Source organism: Oryctolagus cuniculus, chromosome X (assembly GCF_051225735.1).
Source record: "Oryctolagus cuniculus isolate XC-2025 breed Fujian yellow rabbit chromosome X, ASM5122573v1, whole genome shotgun sequence".
Lineage (NCBI taxonomy): Eukaryota > Metazoa > Chordata > Mammalia > Lagomorpha > Leporidae > Oryctolagus > Oryctolagus cuniculus.
Window position 1 is genome coordinate 49,973,206 of NC_142888.1, and position 24,555 is coordinate 49,997,760.

Below are 24,555 nucleotides of genomic sequence, written 5' to 3' on the forward strand. Positions count from 1 at the left end.
CTAAGGTAAATACCCACAGGGCCAGATCTTTCTGATAGTCACCAAGTTGACTAGAGCTGGCCTCCTTATCTGGGAGTACTTCAGAAAGTTTAGACAAAAAACTTTCTTTCAAGATTTATCTTCTTTCTTTGAGAGGCAAAATGACATGGGGGTCAGGGCGGGGAGGAGAAAGAGGTCTTCCATCTGCTGATTCACTCCCCAAATGGCCGCAATGCCTGGGGCTGGACCAAGCCAGAGCCAAGAAGTAGGAACTCCATCTGGATCTCCTACATGGGTACAGGAGTCCGAGGACTTGCGCCATCTTCTGCTGCTTTCCCAGGCGCACTAGCAGGGAGCTAGAGAGCAGTAGAGGATTGCCCAAATCCTTGGGCCCCTGGACCCATGTGGAAGACTCAGAGGAAGCTCCTGGCTCCTGGCTTTGGCCTGGCCCACTGCTGGCAGTTACGACCATCGTAGGGGTGAACCAGCAGATGGAAGATCTCTGTCTCTCCCTCTCTGTAAGTAACTCTGACTTAGAAAATAAATCTTTTTAAAAGAAGATGAGTTTATTCTGGCACAAAAGCTTTTTTGCAACCCATTTATAATTTTTTTTTCATAATATGCTATTTTCCATGAACTTTTTGGAGACTCCTTGTACTGGACTTCCTCTGAGCATTTCAGTTGTGTAAGGCACTGATCTGGTCCAGTGCTTCCATTTAACAGAGAAGGAAAGCCAAGGCCAGAGATAAGCCACCGTGAGTGCCCTTGATGGTATACAGCTGAGCATTACAACTGAGATCAGATTACAGGCTAACATTTTAATCCAAGCTCTCCCGCAGAGTCAGCTTGCTAGCTAAGCAACTTCTCTGTCTCGGTTTCCTTATCTGGAAAGAAGACTAACAGGAGATGGGCACCGAGGGTGCTGCCAAGAATATTGCACATGGTAGAGAGGGGAAGCTTAATCGAAGAAACAACCAGGGCTGGCTTTGTTCTAAACACTGCCTCATGGTGTGCCCTGTGCCATCAGCCTGCCCAGTCCTTTGCCTTCAGGGGCTGCCTCCAAGCTTTGCTCCATTCCTACGGGGACAGAGCATGGCAAGCACTGCCGCCTCCCAAGCAGGGTACCCCAAAAACTTGCTCAGACCGACTGATCTGTCCCTCGGAGGTGGCATCTCACCGGATAAAGGGGAGCACACTGGTCTCGTGACCCTGGTAGCCACATTTATGAGACGCCTCTCTGCTTGACATTCAGGATAGCTTGGGTGCTGTTGAGCGGACTCGCGATTCCGAAGGCTCCTCCAGACTGGAGGATCCCACAGAGGTGACACCAGGATTGAGCTTCTTCAACCCTGTCTGTGCCACTCCTAACAGCAAGGTAGGCGAGCCAAAGAGCAGGTGCCGAGAAACCTTATTAGGGCCTTCTCCGCATTAGCTGGGACTGGGACTAGTGGGAGAAAGAGAAACGGACCGGGTGTGGAGGGGAAAGATAGAATCAGCTTGCTGGGAATCGGGCACAGACTGGAGTATTTCTCCGTGGAGCAATCTGAGGGGACCCCAGGTACTACTGGGTAGGAGAGAGTTAAGCACACAAGCTGCACAACCGCCCCTTTCCAAGGTCTGTCCATCCCTCTCTGTCTTCCCTAGATCATTAAGGAGATGTATGAGGAGGAGCAGGTCCCGGCCAAGTCGACCGTTCCGGTTCTGTCCTTCGACCTCCCAGAGTTGAAACAAGTAGCAAGAGAATCCCAAGAGACTAAGGCTCCAGGGAAGAAAAAGAAACGCACTCTGGCCAGCAACACCAGCTTCTTCTCTGGCTACTCCCCTATCGAAGAGGAGACCCACTGAAGTCGGAGTCGTCATCTCGACCTGCACTCTGGCGATGGAAGATGCTTTCGGATTGCAGCCAGAAGTGTGTGTGTGTCGTGTCGTTTTTAGTGACTTCCCTAGATTTCAGGTTTCTGTTGGGCAAAGGGACGGAACCTTTGTTGCTTTGGACCTCAGCCTCCAGCCCCAAGTGACTACTCTGTCTTCTCCAGAAGGTGCCACGCCACCTGCTGAAGAGAAAACCAGCCCACCTGCCAAACGGCACCTCGGGAGCCAGTCCCCGGGACAGTCCAGCTCTTTCTGTGAGCAGTGAAGGATGTCCCGAGCTGAGGAGGAGACTGCGGATCTTTTTCTCTCTGGGTTGTCCCAGCTGAGTAGGAGAAGCCTGGCTCGGATCTTTGGCCCCACCTCAGGAATGGAACTGGGATCTCTCCTGCCCTGCCCTGTGCCCCCTGTATTTTAAGTGTCTGCTGTGTTACTGATGTCAATGAAATCTTTTTAAATGTTAAGTAAAGAAATAAACATTAGCATATCTACTGTCTTGGAAGATCCTTCTGTGCTATGGGCGGCGTGGGGGATGGCGGGGATCCAATCCCAACCCCTGCTCCTTGGCCCCTGGGAGAGCTGTTAGGGAGGCTCACTGCAAGGACCTGCCCTCCCTGCCACTTTGTAAGATTTGTTTATTTGAAAGAGTTACAGAGGGGGGAGAGAGACAGAGAGAGGCGGAGCTTCCATTTGCTGGTTCATTCCCCAAGTGGCTGCAATGGCCAGGGCTCAACTGGGTCAAATCCAGGAGCCTGGAGGTTCATCTGGGTTTCCCACATGGGTAGCGGGGGCCCAAGCACTTAAGCCAACTTCTACTGCTTTTCCTAGGCCATGAGCAGGGAGCTGGATTGGAAGTGGAGCAGCCAGAACTTGAACCGGTGCCCATATGGGTTGCTGGTGTCACAGGTGGCAGCCTAACCTCCTATATCAGCCCCTTCCTGCTTTCTTAAAGCTTGCCCTGGTTTCCCAGAGGCTAGAGTGCAGCAGGGTGTTGTCTTTATGTTGCTTTGCTACTCTGAGAAATGGGAACAATCCTCACCAGGCCAAAGGCCTGATCTCTACTGTGGAACCTGCCTTGGTGTCCAGATTTGGAAGGGAGAAACCACATTTCCTAAGCATCTTCATGTTCTTGCCACAATTTTATTTGCTCCACACAAATAAAGGTCAACTAGATAGGTGTCCTTATCTTGCAGATGAGACTAAGGTCCAAAGTTCAAGTAATAGAGCTAGAACTTGAACCCAGGTCTAACAGCAAAGCTCTGAAGTGGCAGCAGTGGCCCTTCCTTTTTTTCTTTTTCTTATCTTTTTTTTTTTGGTGGGGGGGGGGCGGACAGGCAGAGTGGACAGTGAGAGAGAAGAGAGACAGAAAGGTCTTCATTTTCTGTTGGTTCACCCCGCAATGGCCGCTGCGGCCGGCGCACCACGCTGATCAGGGGCCAGGAGCCAGGTACCTCTCCTGGTCTCCCATGCGGGTGCAGGGCCCAAGCGCTTGGGCCATCCTCCACTGCACTCCCAGGCCACAGCAGAGAGCTGGACTGGAAGAGGAGCAACCGGGACTATAACCCGGGGTGCTGGCGCTGCAGGTGGAGGATTAGCCTATTGAGCAGCGGCACCGGTCAGCAGTGGCCCTTCCTAATGTCTTGCATGCAGCCTAATTTCTCAGCCTAGATGGATTTGGGACCATACTGCTGTTCAGTCCCAGGACAGAACAGCACTGGTTCCTCGCTTTCTCCTTCAAAAGCAAACCAGAGCCGTGAGCCTTGCTCCTCAACTATGCACCAGGGTTTTCCAGCCCTGCTTAAAGCCAAAAGGAGGCCTGGCCTACAGTGCTCCCCACCACACACACACACACACACACACACACACACACACACTGCACTTGGAGCCTTCTGAAGAGCCATGCCTTCTGAATCCCAGCGTCCTCCCCCCGTAAAAGAGCTCCCAAACCACCCCCCTCCCAAGAACTCTTGTAGACTCCACCACAGCCCAAGCAAAGCAAATGAAACAAGAACCTGGCTAGAATAAAGCCTGCGGAGGACTGGGTGACCTGCCGGCCCTCCCTGGCCCTCTGCCAGCGAGCAGCCCTGCTTCTCTGTGCATTTTAATTCCGAGGGAGCACGGGCGCCTCCTCCATTGCCAACTAGAGCCTCTGGATACAATGGGAAGGGCGGAGAGGGAGGGGGCTGGCTCTTGTCATAAGAGAGCCAGTCTTCCTTCTCACTGGTGGAAATCCAGTGCGCCTGGGGGGAGGGGCACAGAGGGTTATTCCCCCAGACAAGACGCCTTTCCCACCACCACCATGCCAGGCTAGCCCCCAGACCTGGAGTGCCTGCAGCAATGGCAATGTAGAAAGGCACAGTCAAGCCAGCCTCGGGACCCCAGCCCACATGGACCCCTGGCCTTGAAAGCTAAACTGACTACAGCTTGCCAGCCAGCCCGCTCCTACCGAGGCCACAGTAACGGCATCTTCTGTACCTGTTCACCTTCCCAAACACTGTGACCCTAACGCACTATACATTCCTCATATGCTTCTTAGAGGGAGACCTCAGACTACCTTGGAAAGGACGCCAAGTCCCAGCAGGTCCTGAGTGAGCATCTCCCATCTGGGGTGATGGGAGAAGTGGAGGGCTACTCGTGTCCCCCAAGAGCCACAAGACCCCTGGGGATCCCTGCTCCAGGGGCAGGGCGACCTGCCGCCAAAGTTCAAGAAAGTACGTAACTACATCTCGAAGGTGCACCTTGTAGAAGTGGTAGAGGAAGCCCAAGAGGAAAGGGAAGCTGATGAATCAAGGCTGTCCCTCCCAGGGAGCTTGAGACTAGAAACTAGACACACACACACACACACACACACACACACACACACGCTCACACTCACACACTCACACTCCTTTCCAGGGGGCTGGCAGGGCCCCTTCTCCTCACTGCCAAGTTGCAAAGTTGTGTGGTCACCTCCCCACCCCACCCCACCCCCAGCTTCCCGCCCGCCTGTGCCCTCAGCCCTCGCCTCCCTGAGCCTGGACAAAGCCCCAGCAGTGACTGGGAGGGGAACAGGAGGAGGGACAGAGGGATGGGGAAAGCTGCACAAAGGAATTCCTTACCCCTAGCCCCCTGACCGCCAGCGAGGAAAGAAGCAGAGCTGCTCTCCCTCCCCCTCCCTCCCTCCCTCCCGTCTTCCCACCCGGACGGGGCCCAGGCCACGGAGCAGTAGCACGCCTGCAACACAGGACCGGCACATTCTCCTGTAGGTGGCAACCGTGCCACCTGTTTGACCGGTGGGGCTGAGTCAAGAACTGGAAGAGGGAGGAGGCAGACAACTCGCAGAGGAGCTGGGAAGCAGTGCAGAGCAGAGAGCAGAGCTGCGGCTGAAAAAAGGTGTGAGGGTCCCGGAAGGCTGGGGACGACAGGCGGGAGCCACGGGGCGGAGACAGGCTCCACACGGCGGGGACTGGGTCCAGGGAATTGAGCGGCACCCCTGGCAGCTTCTCCCCCCTAACCTGGGGTGTTCAGGCTGCTCAGATCCTCATCCCATCCTCCAGATGGTTCCTGGAGGGAGGTGGGACTCTGAGAAGCAGTGTTTGGGGTGCAGGGGGAGGCAAGTGGTACAGACTGGGGCACAGAATAGGCTACAGCGAGCCTGTCCCAGGAAGGGCAGAGGCAGGGGGCTCCCTTTGCACTGACTTTTTCTGGGTAGGGTCTCAGGGAGAAGAGAGGTTTCCTAGCCCCCAGCCCTAGCCCCCTCAACACACACTCCTCCACCCCTACCTCAACACCCCTTTCCCAAGGCAAGCATAGAATCATAGAATAGGAGGGCAGGTCCAGAAACAGCCAGACCCTTCCTCCTTGCAGGGATCCAGCCACTGTGCACCTCCCCAGGACTGTGCAGAGTCGGGGCAGCTGGGGCTGGATCCCCTGGACACCTCTCTGTCTCTCTCTTTCTCTGTCTCTCTCTCTCTCTCTCTGTCTACCAGGGGCTCCTTTACATACTCACAGTCTTCCAGAAACCCATTCACAGTGACAGCGGCTAGTACACACGAGCGCCCTCAAGGAGGGTCAGCCACACAGCCACCCAGCCTGGCGGTCAGCTTGGTCTCTCAGCCAGCCCCAGAAGCACAAGGTACAGGGATCCGCTGCCCCAAGACAACCACACCACACACACACACACACACATACCTTTGCCCTGCATGTGTTATACTTTCACCAAAGCTTAACTCTGAGGGTGGGGCCCTTGGAACGGGGAGGGCGGGGCCTGGGCTTCTAGCTGGAGGGGGGGGAGTCGACTGGGCAGGAAAGGACAAGACTGGGGTTGGCTTTGCAGGTGTGTTTGAGGGGGTGTCGGGGGTAAGAAGGGGGAAGAACAAGCCTTCCGGAGTGATTCAGGCCACCAGTGCCCCCTGCCCTCTGGGGAGTGGACACGGAGAATCTTTCAGTCAGGGCTTTGTGATTTGTGCAATCTCGGTATCCATAGCAACTGGCCAACTAGTTAGGCCTCCCATAGCCCCAGGTCAAAACTGGAGCCTCTGCTTCAGGTTACTCCTGCTCCCTGGGGTGGAAGGCAACTCCACCTAGGGCAAGCACCTCCAGCTAGGCCAGATCTGCCTCAACTGGCTGGACAGAGTTGGTCCCACCCCGGGGCAGCTTCTCCCCAGTTTCCACCCTGGACAGGCACCCCAGCCCCAGGGCTAGGAATTGGAAGGAAGTGGGGAGGAGCTGGAGAGACTGGGTATGCGTTCTGCCTGCAAAGAGGCTGCACCTCCAGGTGTCCCACGCACTTTCCAGGTACCGAGAATAAAGGGAGAGAAAGAGCCCAGCAATCGTCCCCCTTCCTCTGACCCAGCCTCCTGGGGCCTGCCCGTGGCCTCCTCCGTTGCTGAGCAGCATCCCAGGCTTCTGCCCCTCCCTCGGGCTCCTCAGATACACTGGGAGGGAGGCTGGGATCTGCCCTCTGCCAGCGTCCCCAATGGCCCAGTGTCCCTTCCCCCAGGCCTTCGCCATGGCCGAGTCCCCTGGCTGCCGCTCCGCCTGGACCCGGTGCCTCCACTGCCTGTATAGCTGCCACTGGCGGAAGTGCCCCAAAGAGAGGATGCAAACCAGCAAGGTGGAGTTCTGCCGGAGCGAGCGGAGCAGGGAGGCTGGAGGGCGGGAGGCAGAGGCCCACCGAGGGGACCAGGAGGCCGGCTGTGTTCAGAGGCGGCTGGGAGGAGGGGTGGGGTGGGGGGAGGTTGGAGGGGCTTTCTCTTCCCAGGAAGCCATTGGCCCTCAGCCACGGGAAGCACTGGCCCCCAGAGCAGAGCAGTCCCTCGCTTGGGCAGGAAGCTCTGGCTGGAGCTGCCATCCTTGGGTGGCACTGTGGGTGTGCAATGGGCCTGGGCTGTGAGCGTTTCTCCTGCCCCCTTTGCAGTGCGACTGTGTCTGGTTTGGCCTGCTCTTCCTCACCTTCCTCCTGTGCCTGGGCTGGCTGTACATCGGGCTCATCCTTCTCAATGACCTGCACAACTTCAATGAGTGTGTCACGGAGCCCCGCCTCCACCCCACCCCTTCCTCAGCATACCTATCTGCCAACGCCCTGCCCTGGGACCCCTGGGCGTTCAGGGCCTCAGGCCTTAGAAAAGCCCTCCAGGAAACATCCCCGTCCTCGGAAAGACTTTCCCATGAGCCTCCTTGTAGTCCTCCTGGATCTACTAGCCCAGCCCCCACCCCTGGATCCACCCTCCCAACTCCTCTTCTCCCCCCACTGATACACCCCCCTCTCCACCTCCCTCAGATTCCTGTTCCGCCACTGGGGACACTGGATGGACTGGTCCCTGGCACTCCTGCTGGTCATCTCTCTACTGGTCACCTACGCGTCCCTGCTACTGGTAGGTCCAGGGGCTGCTGCTGGAATACCCTCTACTTCAGCCCCTCCCCCTTGTTTCTCACCCCAGCCATGGGGAGGGGACGAAGCTAAATGGGGGGGGGGGGTTCGAGGGAGGTGCCATGCCGGACAGCCATCCTCCGCAGTGACATCACCCCCCTCCACCACTCTGCCCCCAGCTCTTGGCCCTGGTCCTGCAGCTTTGTGGACAGCCCCTGCACCTGCACCGTGTCCACAAGGTACGAGGTGGGGGGGAGGGGAGAGCAGGAGGGGAGGTCACTGGGCAGCACACTTGGCTGCCTCTTTGCTCAGGACCTCTTTTATATCCCTGGAGTCAAGCCCAGGACTGCAAGGCCAGTAAATATTTCTTGAGTGCAAGAAGGGAAATGATGCGTCACTGGAAGGGGAGGGTCCTGTCTCCATAGAGTGAGGAGATACACCCCCCCCACCCGCATGCCACCGCTAACCACGTTCATTGGTCCCTGGCCTCTCAGGTGCTACTGTTCCTCATTATGCTGCTTGTGGCCGCTGGCTTCGTGGGACTAGACATCCAGTGGCGGCAGGAGTGGCACAGCTTACGGCTGTCACTGCAGGTGAGTGGACGAGCTCCAAGGCCTAGGAGAAAGTTCCGCGTGTGGCCAACCCAGGACATGTCTTGCTCCCTGGTTCCCCCAAGACTGCAGGCAGCTCCAAACTCCAGGAGCCAGGCCCTGAGAGGGAGGAGCACGGGGAAGAGCCCTCCTCCTCACCAGCTCTTGTCCACAGGCCACAGCCCCATTCCTTCACATCGGAGCAGTCGCGGGGATCACCCTCCTGGCCTGGCCTGTGGCTGATACCTTCTACCGTATGGACCGGAAAGGTGCCAACTCTGCCCCGCCGCCCCGCTCCCCGGCCACCTGTGCTTCTGCCTCCCGCGGCTCACCTGCTTGCCTGCATCTGTACTCTGCCTTCTGCACCCAGAGCCCCCCCCCCATTGCCCTTTCTCAAACCCTGTCCCCCACCCCCCAACAGGTCCCAAGATTCTGCTACTGCTCCTATTTTGCGGAGTTGCCCTGGTCATCTACCTGGTACCCCTGTGCATCTCTGCCCCCTGCATCATGGAGCCTAGAGACTTACCCCGCAAGCCTGGGCTGGTGGGGCACCGAGGGGCGCCCATGGTGAGTGTTGGGCAGGTTGCTGCCCCTTCTCCTGCCTGCGACAGCCAGGCCTGTGGGTTCCCAGGCTCCCACCCTTCCCTGGCACCCTCCTTACTGCGTCGCTTTCCCAGCTGGCCCCTGAGAACACCCTGATGTCCCTGCGGAAGACAGCGGAATGTGGAGCTGCTGTGTTCGAGACGGATGTGATGGTCAGGTGACACAGGCTGGGGGTCTGAGCACTGGGGGACACGGGGTGGGAGCTCAGTACAGGAGGAGCAGGGGTGGCCGTTTAGCCTAGTGGTTGAGATGCTTGTGCTCCATATCCGAGTGCCTGGGTTCAGCACCTGGCTCTGGCTCCCGACTCCAGCTTCCTGCTAATGCAGACCCTGGGAGGCAGCGGTGATGGCTCGGGTAGATGGGTCTCTGCCACCCACGTGGGAGACCTGGCTAGAGTGTTCCCAGCCTGGCCCAGTCCTGGCTGTTGTGGCCATCTGGAGAGTGAACCAGCAGATGGGAGATCTCTCTGTGTCTGTCTGTCTGTCTGTCTCTCTCCCTCCCTCCCTCCCTCTTTGTCTTTGAAATGGAAAGAACAAATTATAAAGGGGCAGATGAGCAACCCCAGAGCCTGGCGCCCTGACAGCCCCTTGTGCCCTCAGCTCCGACGGGGTCCCCTTCCTCATGCATGATGAGCAGCTAAGCAGGACCACAGATGTAGCTTCCGTGTTCCCGAGCCGAGTCACAGCCCACAGCAGTGACTTCTCCTGGGCTGAACTGCAGAGGCTCAACGCAGGGACCTGGTTCCTAGAGGTGAGGACAGCTTCCCGGAAGAAGTAGGGGGGGGGGGGCGAGCAGAGTCTATTGCATTGACAAGCATTTACCGGTGCGCCCCATGCCATGCTGGGCAGCAGGAGCGGTCTCTGTCCTCAAGTCACTCACACTTAGAAGACAGGCTAGGCATAGACAATTAGGACAGGAAACCTAAAATCGGAGAAAAGTATTTTTGTGGCTAGAAAGGAGCGGGGTGGGGCGGGGGTGTGTCACTGCGTGCAGGGGCGTTTCTCAAAAGATGGGGCAGGGCAAGGGGAAAGAGTTCTAGTCAGAGGGAAGAGCAGTGTGAGGCCTGGAAGGAAGAGGGTACTTCAAAACGTGTGTGGGAAAATGAGATGAGAAGATGAGTACCAAGAGTTATTGAAATCCATGCATAGTTTTTTTTAGTATCATATGCATTTTCTATGACCCTTTAAAAATCAAAAACTTTTATCCTGTTTTTAAATTTTCAACTTTTTTTCCCCATGAACGTTTTGAAGAGCCTCAAATGCGTGGCTTTCAAAAAAAATTTTTTTGTGCATCAAAATACACTGTATATTGTGAATCAACTCAATATCAAACCAAAATTCTGTTTTCTGCAAACTCTTTGAAGTAAACGTGTTGGGGGGGGGGGAACAGGTGTATTTCCAAGGAACAAAAAGTGGCTAAATGGAAGTGGGAGTAATCACGTAGAAGTGGAAGTCTTCCACAGCCTGACCCCTCTGAAAAACTGTTCACTGCTAACAAATGATTTCTTTGTGGCTCAAACAGGGTCAATGACACTCTTTTGCCATTTGCTTTTTCTTCCATTTAATTCTGTATCTGATTCTGAATGAGAGTGAGGGATCTATGGGTTTGAATCCTGGCTCCAGCATTCTGAGTGCCACGTTCCTTAAGTCTCTCGGTGCCTGAGTTGCCACATTTCTGCAATGGGAATAACTACAGTACCTACCTTGCAGGCTTGTTAGAAGGATTAACTCAGCTAATACGCAGAAGGTACTTAGAACACTGCGTGGCATGGACGAAGTCCTCAACAAATGTCAGCTAGCTGGTTTTATCATGGCAGTGATTAGGAGGCCAGGTCATCCGCTGATAATAAGGGGAGAAGAACTCAAAGGGCTGGAGGAGGCAGACAGCTGTGGAACTGAGTCAGCCTGGGAGCTGTAAGGCAGGAAGAGGGTTGAGAGTACAGCGGGAAAGGCAGTGCAAGTTGTGGGTGGACCCTAGGGGAAGTGGGCGTGGCCAGAAAGGGACTCCTGGCGCTGAGCAGAAACCAAAGGGTCAAGATCTCTGAGGTCTGTATGAGACCAAAGAGGAGGTGTAGTGGGAAAGAGGCAGTCGACGAAGCTGGAGGGTAGGAGGTTTGTCACAGAGAATGGTATTGGCCAGAAGCTGGACATCAAGTTGGGGGGCGGGGCATGAGTGAAGATGGTGGGGGATGGAAAGATGGCCTGGAGACTTTGTCTGATTTTGAAATAATTTTCTTTTCTTCCAGAGGAAACCATTTTGGGGTGCCAAGCAGCTGTCCGGCCCCGATCGCAAAGAGGCTGAGAATCAGATGGTACCAGCGCTAGAGGAGCTACTGAAGGAAGCCGCAGCCCTCAACCTGTCCATCATGTTTGACTTGCGCCGACCCCCACGGAATCACACATATTATGACACTTTCGTCAATCAGACCCTGGAGACTGTGCTGAGTGCAAGGGTGCCCCAAGCCATGGTGATGTTACCAGAACCTCCCAGGGGCCCCCTTTTTGCCTGCTCCGCCTTCCCTAAGCCATGATCCTTGTTGAGGCTTTGCCTTGCCCCAGTGCCCTGCCCCAACTCCCATCCCCCATACTGTGGTCAAACCTCTCTGCCCCCTGCCCTAGAATCCTTCATGCCCGTCCTTCCTCAACCACAGGTTCTTTGGCTACCAGATGAAGATCGGGCTAACGTCCAACAACGGGCACCCAGAATGCGCCAGATATATGGACATCAGGGAGGCAATAGAACAGAGAGGCCCCAGTTTCTTAACCTCCCTTATCAAGATCTGCCACTCTTGGATATCAAGTGAGTGCTCAGGGAGAGGAATGGAGGGGGTCACAGTGCAGGGCCGGCAAAGGCTATTCCTTCAGTCAGTCATTCACTCATACAGCAGATGCTTGTAGAACACTTGCCGTGGATCAGGCTGTCGGGACACGACGTGAGTAAGACAGACAAGCTCTCTGCTTTTGTGGGATTATGTCTTAGTGAAAGACACAGACAAAACACACAGGCAAGGGTACCCCAAAAAGTTCATGGAAAATGGAATTCAAAGATACATTTATTTTTGGCACAAAATAACTTAAATATTTATTTATGTATTTGCAAGGCAGAACATGAGAGAGAGAGAGAGAGAGATCTTCCATCTACTGGTTTATTCCCTAAATGGCCACAATAGCCAGGGCTGGGCCAGGTCAAAATCAGGAGCCAGGAGGCCGGCGCTGCGGCTCACTAGGCTAATCCTCCGCCTAGCGGCGCCGGCACACCGGGTTCTAGTCCCGGTTGGGGTGCCGGATTCTGTCCCGGTTGCCCCTCTTCCAGGCCAGCTCTCTGCTGTGGCCAGGGAGTCCAGTGGAGGATGGCCCAGGTGCTTGGGCCCTGCACCCCATGGGAGACCAGGAAAAGCACCTGGCTCCTGGCTCCTGCCATCGGATCAGCGCGGTGCACCAGCCGCAGCGCGCCGGCCGCGGCGGCCATTGGAGGGTGAACCAACGGCAAAGGAAGACCTTTCTCTCTGTCTCTCTCTCTCACTGTCCACTCTGCCTGTCAAATAAATAAATAAATAAATAAATAAATAAATAAAAATTAAAAAAAAATCAGGAGCCAGGAACTCCATGTAGGTCCCCCATAGGGGTGCAGGGGCCCAAGCACCTGGGAGACCATCTGCTGCCTTCCCAGGTGAACTAGAAGGATGCTGCATTAGAAGCAGAGCAACTGGGACTCAAACTGGCACTCTGGTGTGGTATATGGTATATGCCAGCATTATAACTAGTGGCTTAACCTGCTGCACCACAACGCCAGTCCCCATTGGTGCAAAACTTTTGGAAGCACATTCATCATATGTATTCTCCATGACTTTTTCAAAGACCCCCTCATATGTTGGATAGTGATATGTGTTATAAAGACCAAATGGGGATCTGAACTAGTGTGACTGGGATTGGGAGCCAGGGGCTGGGTGGAGGGCAGGAGTCGGGGGTATAGCTACATTAGGAAGAGTGGTTGAAAAGGTGACGTCTGACCTGAATTGTCACGAGGAGCTAACCACGAGCAGAGCTGCAGAAGGGCAGGAGCAGCAGCCTGATGAAGAAGAGGAAGATGAGACCAGAGAAATAGGGATCGAATTGGATAGGACCTTATAGGCCACGAGAAAGACTTTAGTTTTTGTTCTACACCAAAGAGATAGGTGTAAGAGAGAATGGAGCCAGTGAAGAGAGAGTTCCAGATGAGAGCTGGGCTGCAGAAGCTGACCAAGTAAACATAATGGACTTGAAGCTGTGGGATCCCCAGGGTCTCTTATAATGTCCCTGTGGTCAGATAGAAAAATGTGAACTGAATGACAGCCGACTTATCCTAAGTAGTTCAAAGATCTTTTTCCAAGCTATCATCATGGAGGGAGACATGGCCTAGAGTTTAGCCCTCACCTTAGCTCTGTCCTGGACAACAAGGTGCTGATCGTGTTTCTAAAAGATGGGAATTGATCAGCAACACACTGATGATGGAATGGAGGCGCCCAAAGATCAAATGAAACAGGGATAGGTGCGAAGACCTGTATTGGGGACCCAAAAGAGTTTCTAGTTGCACAAAGACAAGAGTGGAGACATGGGCATTGGCAGAAATGTGTATGAAAAATACCAGCGCTTGGATTGAACAATAGGTCTAGTGAATCCTAAGGGCATGTAGCATCATCGAAGACTAACCCGACTGGGCTGCCTTCATACAGGCCTACTGTCCAGGAGGCAGCAGAAAAGAGTTGTGTTCCGCTCAAAGCGAGTCCAAGCCTATGTGGGAAATGAGGTGCAGAGGCAGGCCCCATATTTTTAAAGGAACATTGATGAGTTGGAGTAAGATCACATTAGAGGGGCCGGTGCTATGGCACAGTAGGTTAAGCCTCCACCTGCGGCACCAGCATTCCATATGGGCGCTGGTTTGGGTCCCGGCTGCTCCACTTCTGATCCAGCTCCCTACTGATGGCCTGGGAAAGCAGTGGAAGATGGCCCAAGTGCTTGGGCCCCTGCACCCAAGCTCCTGGCTCCTGGCTTCTGATCAGCCCAGCTCCAGCTGTTGCAGCCATTTGGAAAGTGAAGCGGTGAATGGAACATCTTTCTTTCTGGCTCTCCCTCTCTCTGTAGCTCTGTCTCTCTAATAAATAAATAAAATCTTTTTAAAAAAAATAAATGAAGATCACATTAGGGAGGGTTTTATGGGGAAGGAAATAATCACCCCAGTCCCAAGAGTAATCATTGAAGGAACTGATGGTGGAGAAGGGAAGACTCGGAGCAGTGGTCTCTTTTAAAAAAATGATTTTATTTATTTATTTGAGTGGTAGAGTTACAGACAGTGAGACGGAGAGACAGAGAGGTCTTCCTTCCGTTGGTTCACCCCCCAAATGGCCATTACGCCGGCACGCTGCGCCAATCTGAAGCCAGGATCCAGGTGCTTCTTCCTGGTCTCCCATGTGGGTGCAGGGGCCCAAGCACTTGGGCCATCCTCCACTGCTTTCCTAGGCCACAGCAGAGAGCTGGATGGGAAGAGGTGCAGCCGGGACTAGAACTGGTGCCCATATGGGATGCCAGCACCGAAGGCGGAGGATTAACCTACTGTGCCACGGCGCCGACCCCAGAGCAGTGGTCTCTGATGGGCAGTCCCAGGACAAAGAGGAGAGTCACATTTGTGTGGCCCCAGACAGCAAAGCTAGGGCCTGTGGGTGGGAGCCCCTTGGAAGGCAGAGTTCAGCTGCACACAAGAAACCACCTTCCACCAGGGGCCGCTATGCAAAGGTACAACGGATGCCCCCGTGCCAGCTGCCTCCCTCCGGCGCCTCCTGCCCCCTGATTCTGGATGTTGCCTGTGCTTTTCCCACCTCCACAGGGCACTGCACCAGGATAATGTCTCAGTGAACCTATTTGTCGTGAACAAGGCCTGGCTCTTCTCCCTGCTCTGGTGTGCAGGGGTCGACTCAGTCACCACCAACGACTGCCAACTGCTGCAGCAGATGCATTACCCTGTCTGGCTTATTGTAAGCACCCTGGAACCGCCACTGCTGCGCTGCTTCTCCCATCTCTGATTCTCCTTGACCCTAGCCCTGTTTTTATTATTTATCCCCCCCTCAACACCCCATACTTTACCCCTAGGGCCCTGGCCACTCACGGCATCCTTTTCCTCTTCCCACAGCCCCCTCAAACCTACCTAATGATGTGGAACATCACCAATTGCGTCTCCATCCTGCTGTTTTTATGGATCTTCCTCCTGCACGGGTGAGCATCTTGTGTCTCAGCTTTCTGGGTCTTTTCCTTCCCCAGGCTGATGAGAGTCATTCAGACTCATACATGCTGCCTGGCGCTTGCAGTCTGGTCACTGGTTCTTTCCTTTGGAGATTCTTCGGCTCTGCTTTATACCACCAAATTCCCCTAGCACCTGGGAAAGGCAGTTTGAGGGCGCTCTCGGGTCAGAAGGTACTACTTGAAGCTGGTTGAACTCATGATAGGAAGCTTTTCTTCCTCTAGGAGGTGTGCAAAGGAGAGAGAGAGAACTGGTAAGAACTCACACACCCCCATCCCCACCTGTTTTTCACCTCCTCTAGCCTTCTGCTTGCTCACTTCCCATATGACCCACCCTCTCTCTCCCTTTCCAGGATTAGAAACAGACGTGCTACTAACCAGGATCAACAATTTTGCAAGGGAGTGACCCTGACCCACCTCTGCCTGCTCAAGCCCAAGGCCTGTCTGCATTGGTCAACAGCAAGGGAGGGAGAGTGACTGATGTGCATCGTCTAGGGGGTACTGGGTGCCAGTTCCCCAGGGTGGGGAACTTTGGCAGCAGGAGACTTCAAACCATGAGGGCTCTCTGCCAACCTGTCCTCCCTCCTCCCTCCCCCCTCCCCCCAAAGCTGCCACGGAATCTGTTCCCTTTGGAGTTCTGACTGGAAGTGGTTGCAAAGACAAGTGAGTCATGAGAAGTTTCTCCTAAATGGAAACTAGAATGAGGAAGTAAAAGGGAAAGAGAGTGCCAAGACGATGTCTCCAATTTTGTGTGCAAACATTGTGGCGTAGAAGGTACAGGGTGTGTCGCAGTGGGTCAGCTGCGACCAGTGATTCACGGAGATGACAGGATGGTGACACGGGCTGCCCTCCATGCATTGTCTCCCCTGACCTTCAAGGCGTAGCTACTTTCCTGCCTAGAGGCTAGGAGCTAAAGAGCCCATCAAGCCATGTAATTCTGTGCCTACAGGTGGCTTTTTGCTGCACACAGACTTTCTTTAAGACATGTTGGCTCCTGTATCTTGCCTGTTAATCTGTCACTCAATGAATTGAATTCCAATTTGGTCACGGTCTGATCTTTTCTGCGCTGGGCTTGGGAGCAGGGTGCACCTTCCATCTTTGGTTGGATGGGACAGGATGCGGAGGGGGTCACCCTATGAGATTCGGGGATGGGTGGCAGGGGAACCACCTGTGGCAAGGAAGGACTGCAGGAGGCCAACTGAAGAGTTGCTGCCACCGCGGGCGTTGCCAATGGCCCAGGCGCGCCGTGCAGGGCTGCACTGTAGCTCCACCTTGTGGTCACCTGCCCCCCAAGAGGGAGGCCGCACCCGTCGTCACCGTGACGTCTTTGTTGAATGCCACCTGTATTCCTTGCCGGCTGGGGACTTGGGTCCTTGACTCCGGTCTGTGAGGGCAAGTTTTCGCTCAGGGCTGTGCGCAGGGTCTGAGTTCTGGCCCACCCAGCTCTCCTAGAGGAGCAAAATGCCCCAGGATACTGGTATTTGCTGCTCGTGAGTCCCTGGGCTAAGCAACTGAGGTGGCCAGTGCAGAGTAGGCCTAGGATGAGTAGAAGGGGTGAGGGACCAAGGCAAAAACGGGGACGGGGAGGGGGGGCTAACTGTCTGAATCCACAGTCCCTCCCCCGCCCCGCTCTGGCATCCGCCGTGGTTCCAGTCTCCACACCAAGGGATATTGAATTAAGGCGCTGGCAAGGGCAGGAGGTTCGGTTCTCGATTCCTCCTCTCTCTCTAGACTGGGACCTGGGGCAACACTGGCACCTCGGGACAAGACCCTAACCCTGGGATGCAAGGCCGCCACGGGAACTACAATCCCCAGCATGCCCCTGGGCATTTCCGGTCTCCAGTCGACAGAGACGCGTTTGAATTTGTGTTCCCGCCCCCGCCTCCTCGCGGACACCGCCCCTTCCCCTCGCGCGCCGCCCCGCCCCTCCACGCACACACTTGCACACACGGACTCAGGCGGCTTTCCACGCCAACATACCTGGCCTGCAGCTGGCGGGGCGGGCGACGCGCGAGGAGGCTGGAGGCGCACCGCGAGAGACCGCAGGGTCCATGCCGCGTTGTCCGGGATAGATGTCCACATATCGTCTTTTCAAGCTGTATTTGTCTTACTTTTCCCGTTTCCTGATCCCGCCCCTCAGGCAGGCCCACCACCGACCTCAGCTCCGGGCTCTCACCGCTCTGCACGTACCGCCACCCCCATCCCTGTCCCAGCTCCAATCGCCCAACCTCGCAGCCCTGCAGCCTCGTCCTTCCCCCTCCCCACCGCATCCCAGACTCCGCATCCAGCATCTCCACCCCCGCAGCCCCAGCCTCCCAGCTCCCAGGCCCTCAGCTGCAGTCCTTTAACCTGAGCGTCCCAAATGCCGGCGCCCAGCCCCTAAGCCCTTGCTCCTAGCCCCTGGCCTTGGGTACCCAGCCCTTAGGTGGCCACCTCGCTCTCTTCCCAGGAGGACTGGATAGCTATAGCGCACTTAACCTCTATGGGTCCCTGAAGTGAAAACTGAGACTGACAAACTTGAAGGCGGAGGGCCAGGGGGAGCTGCTCATTGGGGTTCGGGTGCAGTTGCTCTCCGATATTTTTAGCTGCTGACTCACAGCTCCTGGCATCCGGGTTTGGGGCTAGCAGGCTGGGTTAGGGGGCTATTAATAGAGCGGAGGCACAGCCCCGACCCAGTTCAGTTTGGAAACAGAGAGCAGGGAGCCTGCCCCTGCCATCCTGCCCTGTGGAGATGTTGTGCACTCAGCCAGCGGCTGGCTGGCCAGATGCTCTCTGGCTGCCGGTTACCTCCGCCTGCTATTGCTACCTTGGAACTCTTGAGGGAAAGCCCAAGAGGAGACTCCTGGGCACAGCTCTGCCCTAAGCTTGCCATGGCTTGGGGCTGTGCCACCGTGAGGCGTCTCTGTTGAGCTAGCTGAGAGGGAAGAGAGCCATCCCAAGTGGTCAGCTTGTTGTGGCCATGGCCTTGGCCTGCCTAGGCCTGCTCCTGGGCCAGAATGTGAAGTTGCTGGGGGAAAAAACTGTGGATTTCTGGCCCCCAAAGACCCTCCTAAAAATGGGGTTCTTCAGGGCTGGCGCTGTGGCATAGCTGGTAAAGCCACAGCCTGCAGTGCTGGTATCCCACATGGGTGCTGGTTCGAGTCCCGGCTGTTCCATTTCTGATCCAGCTCTCTGCTAATGGACTGGGAAAACAGTGGAAGATGGCCCACTCTGCACCCATGTGGAAGACCCAGAAGAGGCTCCTGACTCCTGGCTTCAGATCAGCGCAGCTCCGGCCGTTGCAGCCATTTGGAGAGTGAACCAGCAGATGGAAGACCTCTCTCTATAACTCTGCCTTTCAAATAAAATTTTAAAAGTCATAAAAAAAAGATGGTGTGCTTCAGAAAGATCAGAGTCGAAGATCCCCAAAGCAGACACAGAGCTAGCAAGCAGCAAGAGTCTGTGTGTCACTCCCTCCCATTCTTCTGATATCTTTCCTTCTTGTTGGGTTCTGTCCTTATAGGGGTCCACAGACCTCAAGATCTCGCCCTTCTTTGTAGAGAAACCCAATTCAGGAAAGCCACTGAGGTGTGACTGATCCCTTGTATATTGTCATTCCCGTGGGCTCTTTTTATTTTAATGAGCACAAGTAGGAATTTCCTAATGCATACATTGGGAATGCTGGGAAAATCGTGATACCTTGCCGGAGTAATTACCTAAATCATTCCCACTCATACCCAATTTGCTAGAATTCCTGTTGACTAAGGATGCAACCCACGACAATGCCCCTTCTCCTCCCTCCCCACCCGTTGCAAACCACAAACGTCTTCCTTCAGCCACCCGGGACTGAGGCCCCCACATTTCACGTTGCTCCACACACAGACTGAGGTCACCCGAGGAGGCTGTATTTTCAAGAATGAGTTGAGCCTAGGAGACAGCAGCGGGCCACGCCGCCCCAACTCCGTCTGTTTGCTGAGGGCGCGGGAGAGGCGGTGGAAGGAGAGAGAAATGGTCTCCCTCCTTGCAAATCCCTGACGGAAATCCTCCACCGCTTCGGTCTCTGCGCAGGCCGCCTGGTCGCCTAGCAACCACAGCCGCCTGCAGGGGCGTGAGGCTGCTTTCCGCCCGTAGGGGGCGCCTATCTCCCTGGGGCCTCGGGCTGGAGCCGGAGCCGTTGGATGGGGGGGTGGGGGGGGGTGGTTCCCTTGTGAAGTGTCAAAGCGCCTCAGTGTTGCTGACTTCCTCCCAGGCTTGTCAACCCAGTCCATTCTGAGTGTCAGAGAGCCTGCGGGGTAGGGAGAAGCTTATTATGAATCTGGACGGATTTTACTCAGACTCATTACAAAATGAAAAAGGAAGGAAAACAGGGAGGGATGGAGGGAGGAAGCCGAGGGGAGAGGAGAGGAGGGAGGCAAAGGAGGACCAGTTTCACTCTATCCATCCCAATGCTTGTTCCTTGATCAAAGCAGTTTAGAGGGCTGTAGGGACCTGTTTTCCTGAGCCACTTTGAGTATGGAGACAGGAGTCTAGCATTCTCTTGACAAACTGTTGAGCATACAAAAGAGTGGATTCCCGGCCTAGCCTATATTTGGTCATCAAGAAAAATATGCACTCATTCAGCAGGTTATTCATTATTAGATTAACACTAACCCATTAGGTACCAGGTAGTGTACTGTGTTCTGCATTTAGTCCTCCCCCAGACATTAGGATTCTTTCCATTTCACAGATAAAGAAGTTGAGTCACAGATAAGTTAATGCCCAAGTTTGCGCAGTGACTGAATCTGATGAAGCAACCACTGTACAAAACTGAATGGCCTCTCCTTTGTGAACACCTTCTTTAGCCCCCACCCCCATCTCACATACACGAGTGAAGTTGACAGCTTTCTTCAAAGGGTACTGTAACGATCTGCTCCCACATTTCCATTTCCCTAACTTTGAACACTTTGATGGAAGGGCCTGTGTCCATCTCCATGTGGGTGTCTAACATGTCAAATGCAACAGTCCAAATCCGAATACCTGATCTTTTTTCCCCAAAACGACCCCTCCTAAAGTGTCCTCATCTCAGTCAATAGCAATCTCACCTTTCCAGTTGCCATGGCCCAAAATAGTTGGAACTATACTCAATAGCCCATATGTAAGCAAATCCTGTCACTCTCCTTAAAAAATGCATCCGGAATCCAACCACTTCTTATCACCTCCAGTGCCACTTGCATCTTTCATGGTCCAACCCACAATCACCTGTCAGCTTCCCGTCACTTCAGTAGCCTCCTGACTGGTCTTACTACTTCCATCGTTGTCTTCTGTGGCCTATTGTCCACAAAGAAGCCAGACCAATCCTGCTAAACCCAAGTCACAGCATGTCAGTTCTCTGCACAAAACCCTCCAATAACTCACTATCTTACTGAGATTAAAGCCAAAATCCTTATAATGACTTACAAGGCCGTACGCAGTCTGGTTCCCTATTAAATCTCTCATCTCATCTCCTGGTACTCTCCCACCTGTTTCAGATCTCCTCAATCCTAATTTCCAGTTTATAGTAAATATAGGGTGGAGAGGAATGAAATAAATGACACCATCAGGGGGAAAAATAATACTCCTTTTTGTTTTTCCCATTAGATGAAGCTAAAACCCTGGATGTTATATGTAAAACCAGCCCAAGAAGACTTTGAAAGAAAGAGAAGAGAGAAGATTGGTGAGAACCCCCAGTGATCTGAATTCCTGGTGGTCTTTTCCCTAGGTTTTCTCATTCAAACCCTCATACATCCCAGACTGGATGCTGGAGAATTTGGTGGTCTAGAAATGCCACTGGGGGCGGGTGGGGCACCAGCGCTGTGGCGTAGTGGGTAAAGCCCCAGCCTGCAGTGCCGGCATTCCATATGGGCGCTGGTTCAATTCCCGGCTGCTCCACTTCCTATCCAGCTCTCTGTTATGGCCTGGGAAAGCAGTAGAAGATGGCCCAGGTCCTTAGGCCCCTGCACCTGCGTGGGAAACCTGGAAGAAGCTCCTGGCTCCTAGTTTCGGATTGGCATAGCTCTGGCCGTTGCAGCCAACTGGGGAGTGAACCAGCAGATGGAAGACTTTCTCTCTCTCTCTCTCTCTCTCTCTCTCTCTCTCTCTGCCTCTCCTCTCTCTGTGTAACTCTGACTTTCAAGTAAAATAAATAAATCTTAAAAAAATGCCACTGGGCACAGATGAAAATATACTCTAGTAAAAACCTGCTCTCCTGGTCACAAGATCAGCGTATCCAGATAGAAAAATCATAGACAATAACTGCCCCACTGCAACCAAACACCACAGGAGGGGAAAAAACAAACCTGAAGACAGCAAAGGCCAAGCAGGGAACCCAGATTTTCAACTCTGGCAAGGCTCCCAGCACACACTGCCCTGTCCCCCTGTATATTAAGTGTCTGCTATGGAGAACACATTTTGCCCTTCCTCTTGGGTGTTTTCAGATGGTCAGAGGAGGCCTCGTGGAAAATCAGGACTTTAACCACAATGGAGCATTAATGGAGCTTCTGCCCCCTCTTCCTCCCCTCCCCAACCTTTCCCCCACCTCCTGCCTGTGTGCTGTTAATGGCAGCCAAGTTGAGGAGCAGTAAGAGGCGCTTCGATCCCCCCAGCTAGGAAGGCATCAGTGGAGGCCTGTAAGGAGCAGGAACTTCCATCCAGCCCAGTAGTAGGGAGGAGCCCCCACCTCACTAAGGCCAAGGGGCTCTTAAACTTGAACATCTACCTGGCAATAACCAGGCCCCTTCCTCTGATGGCAGTGATGTTAGAAGAAGCCTACCCAAAACAAAAGATTTCTGTGAAATCCAGAGTCTTAAAAATACATTATCCCAAAATTCCTAGGATGCAATAGAAAAGCATCATACCTTGAAGAGCAGGAGATCTACTTGAACAAGACAGAATCAGACACCAACACCGAAATGAATAATTACAAACAAGGTTGTAACAAATAAAAAAAAGAAAAGCTTGGCAAGGAAAGAAGAGATATAATGAAGAATCAAATAGAACTGGAGACTACAGTAACCAAACTAAAAAAGTCAGTGGGCAGACTCAACAACAGGTTGGAGAAGATAGAGGAAAGAACCAGTGGACTTGAAGCTAGAACATTAGGAATTACTCAATCTGAACAATAGTGAGAAAATAGACTTTGCATTGGGGGGAACCTTAGAGTTATGTGGAACCGATTGTAAAACCTAAGAGGCATGTCATTGGAAACCCAGAAGGATAGCAGTAAGAGGATGAGACTGAAAAAAACTCAAGAAATAATGGCAGCAAAATGCCCAGATTTGGCAAAAGACATAAACTTAGAGGTTCAAGCATCTGACCAAATCTCAAACATGATAAACTCAAAGAAATCCACACCAAAACACATCATAATCAAACTTCAGAAAACTAAGTGTAAAGCAAACTTGAAAAGCAACAAGAGAAAAACAATAATTTACCTACTGGAAAAAAAAACAATTTAAAATGTCAGTGGATTTCTCTTCAGAAATCATGGAGGCCAGAAGCAAATCACACAAGTCCAGTACTCTTTTTTTTTTTTTTTTGACAGGCAGAGTGGACAGTGAGAGAGAGAGACAGAGAGAGAAAGGTCTTCCTTTGCCGTTGGTTCACCCTCCAATGGCCGCCGCTGCAGCCGGCGCACCACGCTGATCCGATGGCAGGAGCCAGAATCCAGGTGCTTTTCCTGGTCTCCCATGGGGTGCAGGGCCCAAGCACTTGGGCCATCCTCCACTGCACTCCCTGGCCATAGCAGAGAGCTGGCCTGGAAGAGGGGCAACCGGGACAGAATCCGGCGCCCCGACCGGGACTAGAACCCGGTGTGCCGGCGCCGCAAGGTGGAGGATTAGCCTATTGAGCCACGGCGCCGGCTAAGTCCAGTACTCTTAAGAAAAGAACTGTCAACCATGAATGATGCATCTGGTGAAAATATTTTTTCAGAAATGGAGAAACCAAGACATTCTCAGGCAAAGAAAAGCTAAGAGAATTTGCTACCAACAGACCCACTCTAAAGGAAGGGCACGGCATTGTGGCACAGTGGGTTAAGCCTCTGCCTGCAATATTGACATTCCCTGAGCTCAGGTCCAAGTTCCGGCTGCTCTACTTCCCATCCAGCTCTCTGCTGATGCATCTGGGAAGGCAGCAAAGGATAGCCCAAGTCCTCGGGCCCCTGCACCCCCATGGAAGACCTGGATGGAGTTCTAGGCCCCTGGCTTCAGCCTGGCCCAGCCTTGGCTGTTGAGGTCATTTGGGGAGCAAGTCAGTAGATGGAAGATCTCTGCCTCTCCCTCTCTCTGTGTCACTCTGCCTTTCAAATAAACAAAATATATCTTTGAAAAATAAAGAATGGCTAAAGGAAATTCTTGAGGAACCTTGGAATGGCAGGAAGGAAAAAGAATGAGCAAAAATAAAAGTACATACAATAAACATTCCTTCTCCTCCTCGGTTGTCTAAATGATGTTTGATAGCTGAAGCAACAAGTATAATACTTCCTAATGTGAATCTCAACATATGGAGAGGAAATATTTATGATAATTGTAGTACAAGTGGGGGAGAGCCAAAGGACTTCTTTCTGAAGCCTAGCAAGAATAGGACAACAGTAAATCTTCCTGGCGATGCAATAGTTTTGTATTTTGATTGCAGTGGTTGTTACAGGAGTCTCCACCTGTGGTAAAATGGCATAGAACCATCCACACATTGTATCAATGTCAAATTTCTGAGTTTGACATTGCGATGGAACTATGTAAGAAATAAAATTATTGAAGGAAGCTAAGTGAAGGGTACACAGGCCCTCCTGTGCTGTCTATGCAACTTGTGGTAAAACTTGATTTCAACGTAAATTTGTTTTAAAAGCCTGGGGCTGCTCTAGATTACAAGTGGCAAAAGACACAATTCAATTGGACTCTGATTCTTAAAAATACAAAAGGCAGGGCCAGGCATTGACCCAGGGTTAAGATACCAGTTAAAGACACTCCTATCCCGTATCAGATTACTTCACCTTGGATCCTCGCTCCACTGACAATTCCAGCTCCCTGGAACCGACCCCCAGGACCCGGGATAGCAGCGATGATGGCTCAAGTAGCTGGGTTCCTGACACCCATGTGGGAGAAGTGGATTGAGATCTCATCTCCAGGGTTCAACCCAGCCCAACCAGGGTCCCTGTGAGTATTTGGGAAAATGAATCAGAAAAAGGGAGTGCTCACTCTCTGGCTCTTATTCTCTCTGTCTCTCTATCTCTCTTCATTTCTCTACCCCTTAAATAAATAAGTATAAAAAATTAAGAAATAGCAGAGACAAAGTCAATAAACTTTGAATATAGACTGGATATAAATGATATGAAATTATCATTATTTTTCTTGGAAGTCACAACAATATTGTGATTATGTGGGAGAATTTCTTTATTCCGAAG

The 24,555-nt window shown here is 53.2% G+C and overlaps 2 protein-coding genes and 2 long non-coding RNA genes across 16 annotated transcripts in view; 3 read left to right on the forward strand and 1 right to left on the reverse strand.

Annotated features, from left to right (window-relative positions):
- The window catches only part of KIF4A (kinesin family member 4A), a 129,494-nt gene extending 127,151 nt beyond the window's left edge, over positions 1–2,343 (forward strand). For 2 of the 3 annotated variants that reach the window (XM_008272747.5, XM_051827167.3), the window contains exons 31-32: positions 1,232–1,354; positions 1,624–2,343. In XM_008272747.5, coding sequence (XP_008270969.1) covers positions 1,232–1,354; positions 1,624–1,824 — 324 coding nt within the window. In that variant the 3' untranslated portion in view covers positions 1,825–2,343. The remainder of the gene's footprint in view (positions 1–1,231; positions 1,355–1,623) is intronic. The other variant, XM_008272749.5, reaches the window with a different exon arrangement.
- Positions 1–17,735, reverse strand: part of LOC103351859 (uncharacterized) — a 105,599-nt gene extending 87,864 nt beyond the window's left edge. For 2 of the 5 annotated variants that reach the window (XR_011385584.2, XR_007912047.3), the window contains exons 1-2: positions 17,142–17,279; positions 15,070–15,382 (exon numbers count right to left, since the gene is read on the reverse strand). This is a non-coding gene — a long non-coding RNA (uncharacterized LOC103351859). Of the gene's footprint in view, positions 1–14,166; positions 14,402–15,069; positions 15,383–16,329; positions 16,546–17,141 lie in introns of those variants that run through there. The other 3 variants (XR_016227815.1, XR_016227813.1, XR_016227814.1) reach the window with 3 other exon arrangements.
- GDPD2 (glycerophosphodiester phosphodiesterase domain containing 2) lies at positions 4,869–16,204 on the forward strand. 7 transcript variants are annotated; one of them, XM_089323971.1, is made up of 17 exons: positions 5,066–5,220; positions 5,817–5,962; positions 6,830–6,943; positions 7,247–7,350; positions 7,610–7,703; positions 7,879–7,938; positions 8,194–8,292; positions 8,465–8,558; positions 8,711–8,856; positions 8,967–9,049; positions 9,492–9,642; positions 11,138–11,359; positions 11,543–11,691; positions 14,752–14,899; positions 15,055–15,137; positions 15,387–15,415; positions 15,515–16,204. In XM_089323971.1, exons 3-17 carry the CDS (start codon positions 6,839–6,841, stop codon positions 15,565–15,567), a joined length of 1,620 nt encoding a protein of 539 aa, XP_089180097.1. In that variant the 5' UTR covers positions 5,066–5,220; positions 5,817–5,962; positions 6,830–6,838; the 3' UTR covers positions 15,568–16,204. The 7 variants fall into 7 exon arrangements, with proteins under 7 accessions (XP_089180096.1, XP_008270968.2, XP_089180098.1 ...); XM_089323970.1 differs by lacking the exon at positions 5,817–5,962 and having other exon boundaries at positions 4,869–5,220; XM_008272746.5 differs by lacking the exons at positions 5,817–5,962; positions 15,387–15,415 and having other exon boundaries at positions 4,910–5,220.
- On the forward strand, positions 17,123–18,529 carry LOC138847669 (uncharacterized). Its single transcript, XR_011385585.2, has 2 exons — positions 17,123–17,259; positions 18,329–18,529. It is a non-coding gene; the product is annotated as an uncharacterized LOC138847669 (long non-coding RNA).
- The last annotated feature ends 6,026 nt before the right edge of the window (positions 18,530–24,555 follow it).

What these genes read in the sequence shown, in the direction of transcription:
- GDPD2 (XM_008272746.5), top strand. Translation starts at nt 6,839, where the DNA reads ATGGCCGAGTCCCCTGGCTGCCGCTCCGCCTGGACCCGGTGCCTCCAC. An exon ending in CAAGGGTGCCCCAAGCCATG is followed by an intron (nt 11,360 to 11,542) that starts GTGATGTTACCA and finishes CCTCAACCACAG; the next exon opens with GTTCTTTGGCTACCAGATGA. An exon ending in TGGATCTTCCTCCTGCACGG is followed by an intron (nt 15,138 to 15,514) that starts GTGAGCATCTTG and finishes CTCCCTTTCCAG; the next exon opens with GATTAGAAACAGACGTGCTA.